Source organism: Loxodonta africana, chromosome 4 (assembly GCF_030014295.1).
Source record: "Loxodonta africana isolate mLoxAfr1 chromosome 4, mLoxAfr1.hap2, whole genome shotgun sequence".
Lineage (NCBI taxonomy): Eukaryota > Metazoa > Chordata > Mammalia > Proboscidea > Elephantidae > Loxodonta > Loxodonta africana.
Window position 1 is genome coordinate 35,855,045 of NC_087345.1, and position 15,368 is coordinate 35,870,412.

The following is a 15,368-nucleotide window of genomic DNA, read 5'->3' on the forward strand; positions in this document are numbered from 1 at the left end:
CATATTTGCTGGATTAAAGTTTCCATAAATCCACTATGTTGTTGTGGTGGCGGTGAGCCATCGAGTTGATTCCGACTCACAGCGATCCTGTAGGACAGAGTAAAACTTCCCCACAGGGCTTTGAGGCTGTGATCTTTATAGGAACAGATCAGCTGGTGGGTTCGAGCCTTTTGGTTAGCAGCCGAGGGCTTAATGTTAGGCCACCAGGGCCAACTAGGTACACTAATGTACATATGTTGCAGACTTCTCAGTGTATATTTCCAGCTTATTCCTGAGCTAACTTCTTGATGGTCCTTGCATAGTGGTTAAGAGCTTAGCTGCTAACCAAAAGGTTGGCAGTTCGAATCCACCAGCTGCTACTTGGAAACCCTATGGGGCAGTTCTGGTCTGTCTCATAGGGTCGCTGTCAGTTGGAACTGACTCAACAGCAATTGGTTTTGTTTTGTTTTATTTTTATTGTTTGTTTTGTATGCCAGAGGCTAGACCTAGGTACTTAGTCCAAGGAAATAGAACTGAGGACCAACCTGTATTTTGGGGGCCTTCTTGATTTGATTTCCAGACCATCCCACAACCAAAGAACACCTGGTAAAGTGCTATAGAATGCTAAACTTGGAGGCAGAGAATCCCAGGGTTCTGGGCTCTTCTCTATGACTTAATAACTGTGTGACCTTGGTCAGGCCATTTAACCTCACAACCACAGTTGTCTCATCTATAAAACATTTCACTACCAAATAAAGAGAGGAGGCTAAACCAAATTAGTTCCTGAGTGTTTTTTGTTTTTAGATCTGTGGTGGTTGTAGCACTAGAACTTAACCTTCAAATTTTGTACCTGCCTCAGCATTACCTCTGAGTCCTGGGCCATGCAAGAAAAACCTGAAAGTCTGGCACTTACTGAATGTGTCCTTGTTAGCACTTCATTCTGGCATTTATTAGAAATTAAACTACTAGAATCATGGTGCTAGAATTAGAATGCACACTTAAGTCACCATGTGGTTTGCTCCATAAGGAGCTTTCCGTATAAATTTCCAGAGAAAATTATTTCACGGTTTTTGGCAATAAGTTTTAGTTTTCATAGTCATCACCCTTAAAGGATTCTTCTCCTCGTAGCTCCAAGGATTTATCTAAAATATAAAATTGTCCAAAACTGTATTCTCTGTCCTAAAATGAATACAGCATACTTCTGAATCTTTGATGGGGCGGGGGGTGGGGCGTGTAGGAGAATGGGAGATGTCACTACCATTACCAGGCACAGTGTTAGGCTCTTCATTTATAGTTTTTGTTCCTTGCAACAAACCTATGAACCCTTCGTTTGATGGTGAATCTGAGGCTCAGGGACATCATTAGCCCATGGCCATGTAGTTGGTAAGTGGCAGAGCAGGGCTTTTAATCCAGTTTCTTCCAAAACTCTGCTCTTAATATGGGTAGATAGGAATTTCAAATTTATTTTTAAAGCTAGTTTTACATATTGCTAATTCTATTTATAAAACCGATGTATACTTACCCATTGAGTTCATTAAAAAAAAAACAAAAACCCAAACTCATTGCCGTTGAGTTGATTCCAACTCAGTGACCCCATAGGACAGAGTAGAACTGTTCCATAGGGTTTCTAAGGCTACAATCTTTAAGGAAGCAGACTGCCACATCTTTCTCCCAGGGAGTAGCTGGTGGGTTCAAATCATTAGCCTTTTGGTTAGCAACTAAGCCCTTAACCACTGTACCACCAGGGTTCCTTTTTGAGTTCATAGTTTGTGTATTACATACATAGTCAAGAAGGAAAAAAAAAGTTAGATGTGTATTTTAAGATACATATAACCTATTTATAACTGGAAATTACTTTTCTTCTCAATTAGGTGTCTGTCCCTAAAGAACTGGTGGCACTTATGAGTGCTATTCGTGATGGAGAAGCACCTGATCCAAAAGATTCAAGCAGGAAAATCTATAGATTCAACCAGAAAGTAAGATAACAGGGTCTTGATTTTTGTGTTAGTTGGTGGTAAACTACAGGTAGCTTGTACCCATCCAAAGAGCAAGATTGCTTTAAAAAAAAAAAAAAAACAGCTTTTGTTTTTTGGTTTTCTTTATTCCTTTTTCTTGTGTACTTTTAAAAGATTGTTTTTACTAAATAGGCAGTAGATAAGTGGTAACTTTGGTGAAGGGATAAGTCAGTGTACAGCACTGGGGAAGCCAGCACAGCTTGCACAAGGCAGTCATGGAAGCTCCATAGATACATTAGATTCCCTGAGGGACTGAATTACTGGGCCGAGGGCTGTGGAGACCATGGTCTTGGGGAACATCTAGATCAGTTGGCATAACATAGTTTATAAAGAAAATGTTCTACATGCTACTTTGGTGAGCACGGGGTCTTAAAAGCTTGTGAGCAGCCATCTAAAATACTCCACTGGTCTCACTGTATCTGGAGCGAGGGAGAATGAAGAAAACCAAAGACAGAAGGGAAAGATTAGTCCAAATGAGTAATGGACTACAAGTACTACAGCCTTTACCAGACTGAGTCCAGCACAACTAGTTGGAGCCCGGCTCCCCCTACTGACTGCTCTGACAGAGATCACAATACAGGGTTCTGGACAAAGCTGGAGAAAAATGTAGAACAGAATTCTAACTCACAGAGAAAAAAAAAAAAGACCAGACTTAATGGTCTGACAGACACCGGAAAAACCCCAAGAGTATGGCTCCCTGACACCCTTTTAGCTCAGCAATGAAGTCACTCCTGAGGTTCACCCTTCAGCCAAAGATTAGACAGGCCCATAAAACAAAACAAGACTAAAGGGGGCACACCAGTCCAGGGGCAAAGACGAGAAGGCAGGAGGGGCCAGGAAAGCTGGTGATTGGGAACCCAAGGTCAAGAAAGGAGAGTGTTGGCACATTGTGGGATTGGCAACCAATGTCACAAAACAATATGTATACTCATTGTTTAATGAGAAACTAGTTTGGTCTGTAAAACGTCATCTAAAGCACAATTTTTTAAAAAAAAAAGATTGTTTTCTACTTACAGAGAATGTTGCGTTGGAGGAAGAAGTTGCTGGATAATCGTGGTAGGGAATGAGTGCAGATTCCACTTTCTCCCACTCCTGTCTGTAGCAAGCTTCCTATTTCTTCAAGTCACCATTTCACCCGCATAGGCTTGCAGGAATGTGATTGTGTAGAGTTTACAAACGGCAGAGCTGTCTTATAGCAAAAAAGCACTACAGTCCTTTAAATTCAAAGTTCCCATGTAGCTGGTAATTTGACTTGTATCTTTGACCTTGCATGAGTGTGTGTGCGTGTGTGTGTATGAATGTTTTTTTAATGCATCTTAATAGAACACAGAAATGAACTACAATGGGCAATTCTGCTCCCGCCTCAGCTTCTTAAAACCCAGGAAAATTAGTTCCAGGCTCCCATAACCTAGGCATCCATTTATTGCTGAACTATTTTTTGTGTCTGTAGAATATACCAGTAGTGTTTTCAAACCTAAGAAAAAAACACGGTTGCCTTCGTACAGGTTAATTTTTGAGACATGCTTAAAACGTATCTTGTAATACTACTGCAGGCATATTTTTCACACGTTGGGAGTGTTCCCTCCTGGTAGAATAAAAAAGAAATAGATATTTTGAAATGTTTTACAGTTTGAGTTATTTGAGCTCTTACAAATGAGAACTATTTGAGAAGAACAAAAGGAAAGTCATCCATACCAACATTTGGAGATTTGAAGGGGAATTTGTGTAATTTTAAATATGAATCGTCTTACTCTGTAAACTTTTTAAACGCTAATGCAAGCATGGGTGTGTGTTTGCTTGCCCCCTCTAGGTTCCGATACCCTGCTACTTGATTGCTTTAGTTGTCGGAGCTTTAGAAAGCAGGTGAGCTTTCAAGCATCTCATTTGGGTATTCCTCCAGATTTCTAATAACAGCTCCAGAAAAATTCTAATTTAATTATAAAATCTAAGCAAATTTTAAATTAGAAAGTCTTTACCAATTACACCTTAGATTTTCCAAGTATTGTAGAATGAGCATGCTTTTACCTTTGGTTAAAGATCTGGGTTCTAGTCTAAGCTTAAGCAACTCACTTCTTGGAAACTCCATTTCCTCATTCTCAAAGTTGCAGTTGTTTCTGCCTTTACTCACTGGGTGGTTGTGTGCGACAAATGATATAAAACATATTGAAGCATTTCGAAGCCTGTAAATATTATAGAAATGTAAGATATCTTATTTAACTTTTACCATATCTAGAGTTCCCTTCCTTTTTAATTTTCTGTTTCTTATTTCTAAACGACTGAGAATTAAGAATGTATGTAGTGACCACAGGAAACCCTGGTGGCATAGTGGTTAAGTGCTATGGCTGCTAACCAAAAGGACAGCAGTTCAAATCCACCAGGCACCCCTTGGAAGCCCTCTGGGGCAGTTTTACTCTGTCCTATAGGGTCGCTTTGAGTTGGAACCAACTGGAGGGCAACGGGTTTGGTTTTTTGTTTTTTTTTTTTTGATAGTGATCACATTCTTTAAATTGCCAGAAATGTAGAGAGGGTGGAGAAGTCAGGCAAACACAGATTCAGATTCCAGCCCCAGCAGTTACTACCTACATCCTTGGGCAACTCAGCAACCTCTTTGAGTTTTATTTTTCTTCACCTGAAAAACGGAAATAATAGTATGTACTTCAAAGGATTTTTCTGAGGATTAACAGACCTATTATATATAAAGCACCTAGTTTAGTTTCTGGTCTGTAAGACATACTCAATAAATGATATTTATAATAATTATCAATAGCAGCTGATGATACTGAGCTCTTATTATGTAACAAGTCCAGTGCATTATCTCACTAAACCTTCACACCAACCCTGCAGAGTAGATACTATTATTTTTCCCTATTTTACCAATGAAGAAACTGATACTCAGTGATTTTACTAATTTACCCAGAATCACACAGCTAGGAAGTGGCAGAGCCAGGACCCAAACCTAGGCAGTCTGACTTCAGAACCATGCAGTGTAGACTTGCGCTGTCCAATATGGCAGCCACCAATTACATGAGGCTTTATTGAGCACAAGAACCAAGTGAGTACTAATTGCTCTTGAATTTCTTTTTTACTAAGCTTTTTAATTTTGCAGGCAAATTGGCCCAAGAACATTGGTATGGTCTGAGAAGGAGCAGGTCGAAAAGTCTGCTTATGAATTTTCTGAGGTTGGTCACGCAGTTACCCTTTTTATCCATCGTGGTAGACAATAGGTTTAAGATTTTGACCATGAAATGGAATCGTTTTAAGTGATGTAGCAAAAGAATGAAACATATTTTATGTGAATTTCTAGTTGCTAGATTCCTTCTATCATTTTCATTTAAAATAAGCATCATTAATTCATAAACTTCATAGAAAGCAATATACACTTCTAAGAAATTTATTACAGTAAATAATGAAGACATACATATATACACATTAATTTTTCAGACTGAATCGATGCTTCAAATTGCAGAAGATCTGGGAGGACCATATGTATGGGGACAGTATGACCTGTTGGTCCTTCCACCCTCCTTCCCTTTTGGCGGTATGGAGAATCCTTGCCTTACTTTTGTAACTCCTACTCTACTGGTAAGTGTAAATGTTTCTTCATTTGAAATTAGGCTTCTCAAAAATAAACCTAGGCCTGAAGAACCTTAGATTCCTAATACTATAAAACAAACCATTTCTCTTGTTCATGTAACAATTCTGTCTTAGTCATCTAGTGCTGCTATAACAGAAATACCACAAGTGGCTGGCTTGAACAAAGAGAAACTTATTTCTTCAGAGTAAAGTAGGCTAAAAGTCCAACTTCAGGGCATCAGCTCCAGGGGAAACCTTTCTCTCCCTGTCAGCCTTCTCGTCAGTCTTCCCCCAGACGAGGAGCTTCTCCACACAGGGACTCTGGGTCCAAAGGATACGCTCTGCTCCCAGCACTGCTTTCTTGGTGGTATGAAGTCCCGCTGTCTTTCTGCTCACTTTTCTCTTTTATATCTCAAGAGAGTGCCTCAAGACACAATCCAATCTTGTAGACTGAGTCCTGCCTCACCAACACAATTGCCGCCCATCCTCCCTCATTATCATAGAGGCAGGATTGACAACATATAGGAAAATCGCACAATACCAGTTATCAAGCCCAGCCAAATTGATACACACATTTTCGGGGGACATAATTCAATCCATGACACCTTGTTTCAATTTTATTCCTTATTGTGGTTATCCTCATCATCTCATCTTTCAAAAGAAAATAAATTGGCCATTTGAGGGGGGAGAATATTATGTTCAAGGTGTTTTGGATTTGGGCGTTTGGAGAGGGAGGAGGCTATGTAACCACCACCGATTGGTGAATTATGTTTCTAGACAAACAAACCATACCATTTTCACTTGCTATATTTTTTTTTATACACCAGTTACCAGCTGTTGCAGAGTGGATTCCCACTCATGGCAACCCCTTCTGTGTCAGAGTAAAACTGTGCTCCATAGGGTTTTCGGTGGCTGATTTTTTGGAAGTAGATCTCCAGATCTTTCTTCTAAGGCACCTCTGGGTAGACTCAGACCTCCAACTCTCTGGTTAGCAGCCAAGCATGTTAACCATTTCCACCACGCAGGGACTTCACATTTGCCAAATAACCAAACCCGTAGCTGTTGAGTCAATTCCAACTCATAGTGACCCTATAGGACAGAGTAGAACTGCCTCATAGAGTTCCCAAGGAGCACCTGATAGATTTGAACTGCCAGCCTTTTGGTTAGCAGCCATAGCTCTTAACCACTATGCCACCAGGCTTTCCTTTACCATGTAGGTACTGGTGAAAAAAAACTCAGTGTGCCACATACAGGAAAAGATTAGGCCGCAAAGGAGTCCCTGGTGGCACAGTGGTTAAGCGCTGGGCTGCTAACCCAAAGGTCAGTTGTTTGAACCCACTAGCCACTCCAAGGGAGAAAGATGTGGTAGTCTGCTTACATAAAGATTACAGCCTTGGAAACCGTATGGGGCAGTTCTACTCTGTCTGATAGGGTCACTGTGAGTCTGAATCAACTTTTGGCACTGGGTTTTTTTGTTTGTTTAGGCTTTCGCAAACTACTTTAAATAATTCCTAGAATCAGGAGAGCAATGAATTAGCAGCTAAATAAATAAAATAAAGCACAGGAAACTGTAAACTTTTCTTAAGTATATTGCAGATAAAAGGACAGAAAGAAATGATAGGAGGAGAAATGTTTCCCAGAAGTTAATTAGAGACAAGTGTACTGGCCCTCCTGGTATTGGAAAAAATTCCCTAGCCTTAATGAGAGAAAGAATTATGTTGTTTTTTGTCCTGTATTTTTTGTTTGTTTTCTGAATGCATGTCTCTTTCGAATTTTTTAGAGTGCCAGAGTAGAAACACCAAAACCAAACTCACTGCTGCCGATCATTTCCAACTCATAGCAACCCTATAGAACAGAGTAGAAGTGTCCCATAGGGTTTCCAAGGAGCAGTTTGGTGGATTCGAACTGCCAACCGTTTGATTAGCAGCCAAGCTATTAACCACTATGCCACCAGGGCTCCAATAGAAACACAGTGGGTCATTAATGCTAGATTACTAGGCATTGAAGCAGGTGGTCTTTTAGATAAAGTCTGTAATTTGATTACTGAAATACTAAAGTAATTTCCTTTTTTTGTTTTAGGCAGGTGACAAGTCACTCTCCAATGTAAGTTAAAGTTTCTTGTTATGGTCTTATCCTCAAGAAGTATTAAATCAACTGATTTTAAAATTAAACAATTAGTTAACAGATTTAAGAAAATTTTATGGTTCAGTCTTTTCATATTTTTATGAAATATTTACTAATGGAGTTACGTATCCATTTAATTTAGTATTTTCCAAATAACCTTTGTTTCTAATTATTTTAACTAAGCCATATGTTCTTCGACACAATTATATATATGTATATATTTTTTCTTTTGCTAAACTGAGAAACTCCTGAATATCTTAACTAATGATTAAAAAAATGGAGTTAACAGTGTTGTTGAAAGGACTAGAGTGCCTAAAGAGTGGATTATTTTAAGTTAAGGTAATAAATTTTTCCACTAACCACTTTCACTTTTTCCTCTAGGTTATTGCACATGAAATATCTCATAGTTGGACAGGAAATCTAGTGACCAACAAAACTTGGGATCACTTTTGGTAAGTTTTTTTTTTTTTTCAATTTCCTTATTGGTTCTTGTTATTGATTGATTGATTCCATGTCTCCGAGTACTCCTAATTACATATGATGTTATTATCAAGGTAGAAAAAATTTTTTAATTCTGTAAGACTTGTCCCAGCATTAGGTACATTGTAGGTATTCAGTTTATTTTATTAGTCTCTGATGCAGACACATTTTACTACATGGACACATAAAACCAGAACTGTGGCGTAATTTTCCCTGTTGCCATCTGCTGGGCTTCCCATTGCTCTGAACTAGCTGCAGGGGAACCACATAGGCCATCTGCTCAGACAATTGCGTTAATCTGTAGGAAAGCCCAAAAGAAATACCTTGGAAAACCAAAGACACAAGGGAAAGATTAGTCCAAATGACTTGTGGACCACAAGTACGACAATCTCTACCAGACTGAGTCCTGTACAACTAGATGGTACCAGGCTACCACCAATGACTGCTCTGACAGGAAACACAATAGAGGGTCCCGGACAGAGCTGGAGAAAAATGTAGAACAAAATTCTAACTCACAAAAAAAAAGACCAGACTTACTGGCCTGACAGAGACTGGAGAAACCCTGAGAGTATGGCCTCTTGACACCCCTTTAGCTCAATACTGAAGTCACTCCTGAGGTTTACCCTTCAGCCAAAGATTAGACAGACCCATAAAACAAAACAAGGCTCAGTGGGCACACCAGCCCCGGGGCAAGGATGAGAAGGCAGGAGGGGGTAGAAAAGCTGGTAATGGGGAACCCAAGGTCACGAAGGGGAGAGAATTGACATGTCGTGGGGTTGGCCAACCAGTGTCACAAAACAGTATGTGTCTTAATTGTTTAATAAGAAACTAATTTGCTCTGTAAACCTTCATCTAAAGTACAATAATTTTTTTTTTAATAAAAAAAAGAAAATACCTTGTTGATTAAAATGCTACTTCCCCTCAGCTGTATCAGTGTTTCTTTTTTTTTTTTTAGGTTAAATGAAGGACATACTGTGTACTTGGAACGCCACATTTGTGGACGATTGTTTGGTGAAAAGTTCAGACATTTTCATGCTCTGGGAGGATGGGGAGAACTACAGAATACAGTAAATGAGTCACATTTTTAAAAGCATTCACCCAGAACTCATAGATGTCAAAAAACTTAGTTTGTAAAGCATCTTTACCAGGTAGCAACAAAGTCATTTTTATAGGTGTGGAGACAGAAGCAGATGCTGGTATAAGTATACTACTGCATCGGTAAATGTCCTTCATTATACCTGTGTAAGATAGTGATCATTGTCCGAACTGGGAGCTGCAGGGTTTCTTTGGGTCTTTTGCTGGTTACTATGTTTGAATTTCATTTGAGACATGTGTATATATATGTATATATATATATATATATATATATATATATATATATATATGTATTTGCTGACCAGGCATTGTAGACCTTTTCCTAGTCTTTTATAAGAATAAAGCCTCTTATTGGGCAAGAAATATCAGGAACAAGTAGCCATTCCATGAATAGACTTCCAGAAATTTATGCCAACATATCCTGCTATTTCCAGCCTCATAATTTTTCAAGTTCTAGACTCCCCAAAAAGTTATGCCACTGAGTGAAGTAATGCTTGCGTATTAGCGTGTTTGTGCGGTGATACCAGTCTTCATATGTGAACATTCATCCACGTCTCTGTCTTGCAGGTAAAGACTTTTGGGGATACAGGACCTTTCACCAAACTCGTGGTTGATCTGAAGGATGTTGACCCTGACGTAGCATATTCTTTGGTTCCGTATGAGAAGGGCTTTGCTTTACTCTTTTACCTCGAACAGCTTCTCGGAGGACCAGGTGAGTAGTAGGCATTTTCAGATGTTTTTTTTTTCTTTTTGAAAGTAATGTAAAAAAATGAGGAAGGATTTTAAACTCTGTTTTTTATTTCCAGTTTATTCTGTATCTGGCTGCCAAAGAAATTTTTGTTTTCTAATGTCACCTCTCTATTTAAAACCTTGAATAGAACCTGGGTTCTAAGTTGTGCTTCTTGACTTTTTAAAAACCTTATCCATATTTTAAAAATTAAAAAAGTAGCATGTGCTTACTGAAAAAATTTATGCGCTATCAAAGTTTATGAGTAACAAGTGAGGGTCCCTCAGCCCCAGGGGTAACCAGTTTCAGCAGTTTGGTGTGTGTGGCTCCAGATATTTACTAAGTATAAATAAAAAAAAAAACAGTGCCATAAGTATAAATAGCTATACGTATTTATTTGTTTAACTATAAATAGACAAATAAATATGTATAGTTATTTCAATTACAGAAGAAGTCATACTGTATATGTTCTGCATTGTTTTTTTTTTCACAACAGTATTTCACATATATCCTTCCATGTTAGTACATGAGCTCTATCTCATGCTTTTAAATGCCATCGTAGTATTTCATTATATAAAAAAAAAACCCAGTGCTGTCGAGTTGATAGATATGCTGAATTTGTGTAATCTGCCCCTACTGATGGGCCTTTAGGTGTTCTCCTTTGCTGTTTGACTTTGAAGGCCCTCCATGAGTTGGAGCGGGGCGGGAGGAGGGCATTCACGGACATTCTTCCCATCTGATCTTATTCAACTCGACGGCAATGGGTTTGGGTTTTTTAGTCATGCTAGGGTCACTGCTTTTAGAACTTGTGTTGTTCATCCCTTTTCTGTGTGTTCATTTGTGTCATCCCCCTAAACTGGGTTAATTAGGATTTCTCTTCTCCTTTCTACGAAATTGTATTTATTCTTTAAGGCCCAACTTAAGTCCTACCTCCTTTTTTGAGCAGTCTTTACTCTTAAAGCCCTTGCCTGTTTTCCTATTCTTTAAATGTTCTCTGTGGTTAATAGCACAATGCCCAAGCACAAAAAAGCTAAATAGTTACCTTTACCTTTCTATTAATTGATTTTTTTTTTTTTTTTTAACACTTTTAGAGATATTCCTAGGATTCTTAAAGGCTTATGTTAAGAAATTTTCTTACAAGAGCATAACCACTGATGACTGGAAGGATTTCCTTTATTCCCACTTTAAAGATAAGGTTGGATTTAAAAACCTTTCTTATATTTTATGCCCATACATCTTTATTTATTAGCAATTTGTTAGCCTGATTTGAATTGCTTAATAGCAATATTGGTATAAAATTTGTTTTAAGACTAAATCTTGTATTTTATCCTGTTTAATAAGTGATGTCAACAACATGAACTAATGTGTAGAATTTTCCTATTTTTTATAAAATTAGGTCAGAATTTCATTTTATGGTATGCCTAATTTTCCTATTTTAATTATTTAACAGAACACTACTGATTAATACATATTTATTTTAGAAAGCAACTTGGGAATTATCTTGACATGCCAATGTAGACAGAATTATAGATCTGAGGACCTAAAAGTTTGCTTTAGATTTTTTTTTTTCCAAACAGAAGGATTTGTTCGGTGGCTAACTGGGTATTTTTCTTACTGTTCTCAGGCTGATATCCTGAATCAAGTTGATTGGAATGCCTGGCTGTACTCTCCTGGACTGCCTCCTGTAAAACCCAAGCAAGTGCTTTCTCGATAATACTTTCCTTCTCATTCTCTTAAATCCTGTTGTTGTCCGTTGCTATCAAGTTGATTTGGATTCTTGGCAACCCCACGTGTGCAGAGTAGAGCTGTACTCCATAGGATTTTCAAGGCTGTGACCTTTTAGAAGCCGATCACCAGGCCTTTTTTCTACAGTGCTTCTGGGTAGATTTGAGCTGCCAACCTTTGGGTAGTAGCTGAGCCCTTAAAGCTCCTCGAAATACCTAAAAGGATTTTATGCCTTGCTTAATCTGTTACTAGTTAGTGATTAGAGTAGAGTTCTTAGGTGTTTGGACCTTAACCCTGAGGCCAAAAGAATAATTTCATGATAAATATAAGCTAGTTCAATGTATTGCAAATAATTAAGTCATAAAAGATTTTCTATTTCCATTGCTTGGAATTCTTTACTTTGAAACTGAAGTACATTCTGTAACTTTAAAATTGCATTTATGTGAAAGCATGTGCATTTTTATAAAATTTAATCTTTAATATTTTTTCCTCTTTGCAGTTATGATATGACTTTGACAAATGCTTGTATTGCTTTAAGTCAAAGATGGATTACTGTGAGTAGTAATGTGTGGATTTTTACTCCTTTATGGATAGTACAAATATGTCTCCACTCCTGAAGATAGGAAGGGGGTGTATTTTACTTATGAACAGTTGTATTTGCAAAGGCTGTTTCTGTCATGTTTTTAATATTTCCAAGGTGATACTCTACAAGTTCCCAATGTATAAAGTTTTGTGGGGAAAAAAAAAATTGATATTGACAGCAGCAGCTCTGATTTTCCATGCCTCTTTTCAGTCTTCAAAAATATTGCAAAAGTGTGTGCATTTTACCTTTCTTATTTTCTTCATAAATCATTTATAAGATATTACTTCAAACATGGCAGTTAGAAATACCAGAGAAACACAAACCCATCTTGGGTGACCTCTATGCCAACTGTTAGTGTGGGAAGAATTGAGGCAGCTTTCTTCTGACATGTAGCTTTGCTCACTTTTATGAACCTTCCAAAATAGATACTGAACCATAACCCTTTAGCAAAATTAGAGTGAGTATGTGTCTCGGATAATTCTTTAGTGGAAAATAACAAAAAATTTAGGAATAATCCTATTATCTGTGGTGAATTTAGGTATTACCTTTTAAAACTAAAGTTTATCCAACCATATTTCTTAGCATCCTCTCCATATCAGGGTGGCTGGGTTCTGATAATAAGGGGAGGGAGATGCAAAATAGCATGTATCATTTAAAGTAAATTTTCTGTAAGGTTATTGTTATTGTTGTTAGGTGCTGTCGAGTCAATTTCAACTTCTAGCAACCCTCTTGTGACAGAGTAGAACTGCCCGATGGAGCTTTCTAGGTTAAAGTCTTTGCAGAAACAGATCAAAAGGTCTTTTTCCCGCAGAGCCACTAGGTGAATTGAACTACCAACCTTTTCGTTAGCAGCCGAGCACTTAATCATTGTACCACCAGGGCTCTTTTGTAAGGATATGCAAGGAATTATTAATATTGGTTGCTGAGGAACAGGACTTGGAGGTAGAACAAAAACAAAGGAGCTTTTCATTCTATCCTATTTAATTTTTTAACATTTGCATATATTTCTTTTAAATTAAAAAAAATTTTTTTTTAAGAAACTCTTAACTAAAAAGATTTTTAAATACTCATTTAATATTCCTTAATCACATCTTTAAATATTTGTGGCTGTGAATCCTGATTTTGAAAAGCACAGAGCCACTTTTCTTTTTCTTAGATGATTTCCAAGACTAAGTAGGGAAAATAGAATGTGTGGGGTTGAAAGGAAGCATCAATTTATAACCTTATCAATTTATTTGTGAGATATTACAAAGAATATGCAATTTGATCCTTTATCCAAACTTATTAATTGACCTATAAATTAGCTGTCATGCTTTTTATAATATTTTCTTTACTTTGGAAATCTTTGAATGGTACAAAGGATGTCAAAAGTTTCCCCTAGCCTTACAATTAATAGTCTGATTTTTCTTAAGTAGTATAGCTTTTAGGAGTCATATCCAGTTTTCCAAAGGACAGTAATTCAGTCTCAGGATCATAATTTAAGTAGCTAAGGATTAAATTTATCTATTTTTTTTACAACCTTATACAGCCATGTCTTTTTGTATTTTTCCTAATTTTTATCAGATAAACCAATAAGTATAATCAAATTGTACAAGAATAGAAATAACCAGGTAACATTTATTTTAGGCCAAAGAAGATGATTTTAATTCATTCAGTGCAGCAGACCTGAAAGATCTCTCTTCTCATCAGTTGAATGAGTTTCTGGCACAGCTGATCCAGAAAGTAAGTACTAGCTCAAAACATTAGAAATCTAAATGGGCAAAAAAGCACAGCATTTATGTTCAACCCAACTTGAACAAACCTAATGGAGAAAAATAATTTATAAAATTCAGTTATTTATTTAAAAAAAAATTTGTTGAATTCCTACTATGTTTACTCTTTTTTTGAATACAAAAATATATAAGAAAAATAGACATTGTCCTCAAGAAGCTTATGATCTATTAGGAAAGGTAAGACATGCAAAATTTAGTAATAAAAGGAGCTATGTTTTAGGTGCAGTGCCGTGGTGGCACGGTGGTTAAGCACTTAGCTGCTAACTGAAAGGTCTGTGGTTCGAACCCACCATCCAATTCTCAGGAGAAGGATGTGGGTGGCAGGCAGTCTGCTTTTATAAAATAAGATTTACAGCCTTGGAAACTCTATGGGGCAGTTTTATTCTGTCCTATAGGGTCGCTATGAGTCAGAATCGACACAACAGCAACAAGTTTGGGTTTTTTTTGTTTTTTTTTAATCTTTTTTTGGTATATTTTAGGTATCACTTGAGAAAAACAGTTAATTAGTGAAGAAAGAATTCCTTCCAACTGTAGTAATCAAGGAATTGATTAGTAGTTTTTGAAGGAACGGGACTTGATTTGAGCAGAGCAGTGTTAGCTGGGACGTAGAAATTCAGATTGCACGGAGCAGCAAGTGAAGGCATGTGCCCAGCGTTGCAGGAGTAAATATTAAAGCAAGGTAAAGAAGTTAGTGGAAAATAGCACTGGAAAGGCAGGTGGGGATCAGCTGCGATGAGCCTTGAATGCTAAGCTAAGAATTTTAGATTTTATTCCAGTCAGTGGGAAAGGATTTAAGATTTTTGACAGGAGAGTCATTTGATGAAACGGTGGGTTGTTGAAACTACTGGTGACATGAAGGCTGGATTGACGTGAGGAATACTAGTGGTGAAGCTAGTAGTTTGAAGACTTGCAGGAGTGCAGGAGATGAGGTAGTGAGCTGGTGGGAGTGGAAAGAACCAGATAGATGAGGGATTGCACAAGATGAAAGCTTAGCATTTTGTAACTAACTGACTGGATTTGGGAGTTAAGGAGGAAGAATCCAAGTAGATTTTAAGATTTCAAACCCAGGTAATTGGAAGCATATGTGAAGCTGGAAGGACATGCTGCATTTTGAGGGGGAGACAATGACGGAGTCTTTAAGTATTACGTTACTAAAAGGGTACCAAAACCTTGAGAGAGATGGAGAAGATTTAGAACAGAATTTCCTATAGAACTGATGTAAAATGAGGAATAGGGTTTTAAAGCAACAGGGTCCCAATCAAAGTAAGAGAGAGTAAACGTTAGTGAATCGGGCC

At 37.6% G+C, this 15,368-nt stretch overlaps 1 protein-coding gene across 1 annotated transcript in view; it reads left to right on the forward strand.

Moving 5' to 3' along the window:
• Positions 1–15,368, forward strand: part of LTA4H (leukotriene A4 hydrolase) — a 41,666-nt gene that overhangs the window by 23,104 nt on the left and 3,194 nt on the right. The window contains exons 5-16 of the mRNA XM_064283711.1: positions 1,851–1,955; positions 3,805–3,857; positions 5,101–5,173; positions 5,436–5,576; positions 7,647–7,670; positions 8,073–8,143; positions 9,127–9,238; positions 9,834–9,978; positions 11,085–11,188; positions 11,618–11,688; positions 12,218–12,272; positions 13,928–14,023. Coding sequence (XP_064139781.1) covers positions 1,851–1,955; positions 3,805–3,857; positions 5,101–5,173; positions 5,436–5,576; positions 7,647–7,670; positions 8,073–8,143; positions 9,127–9,238; positions 9,834–9,978; positions 11,085–11,188; positions 11,618–11,688; positions 12,218–12,272; positions 13,928–14,023 — 1,050 coding nt within the window. The remainder of the gene's footprint in view (positions 1–1,850; positions 1,956–3,804; positions 3,858–5,100; positions 5,174–5,435; positions 5,577–7,646; positions 7,671–8,072; positions 8,144–9,126; positions 9,239–9,833; positions 9,979–11,084; positions 11,189–11,617; positions 11,689–12,217; positions 12,273–13,927; positions 14,024–15,368) is intronic.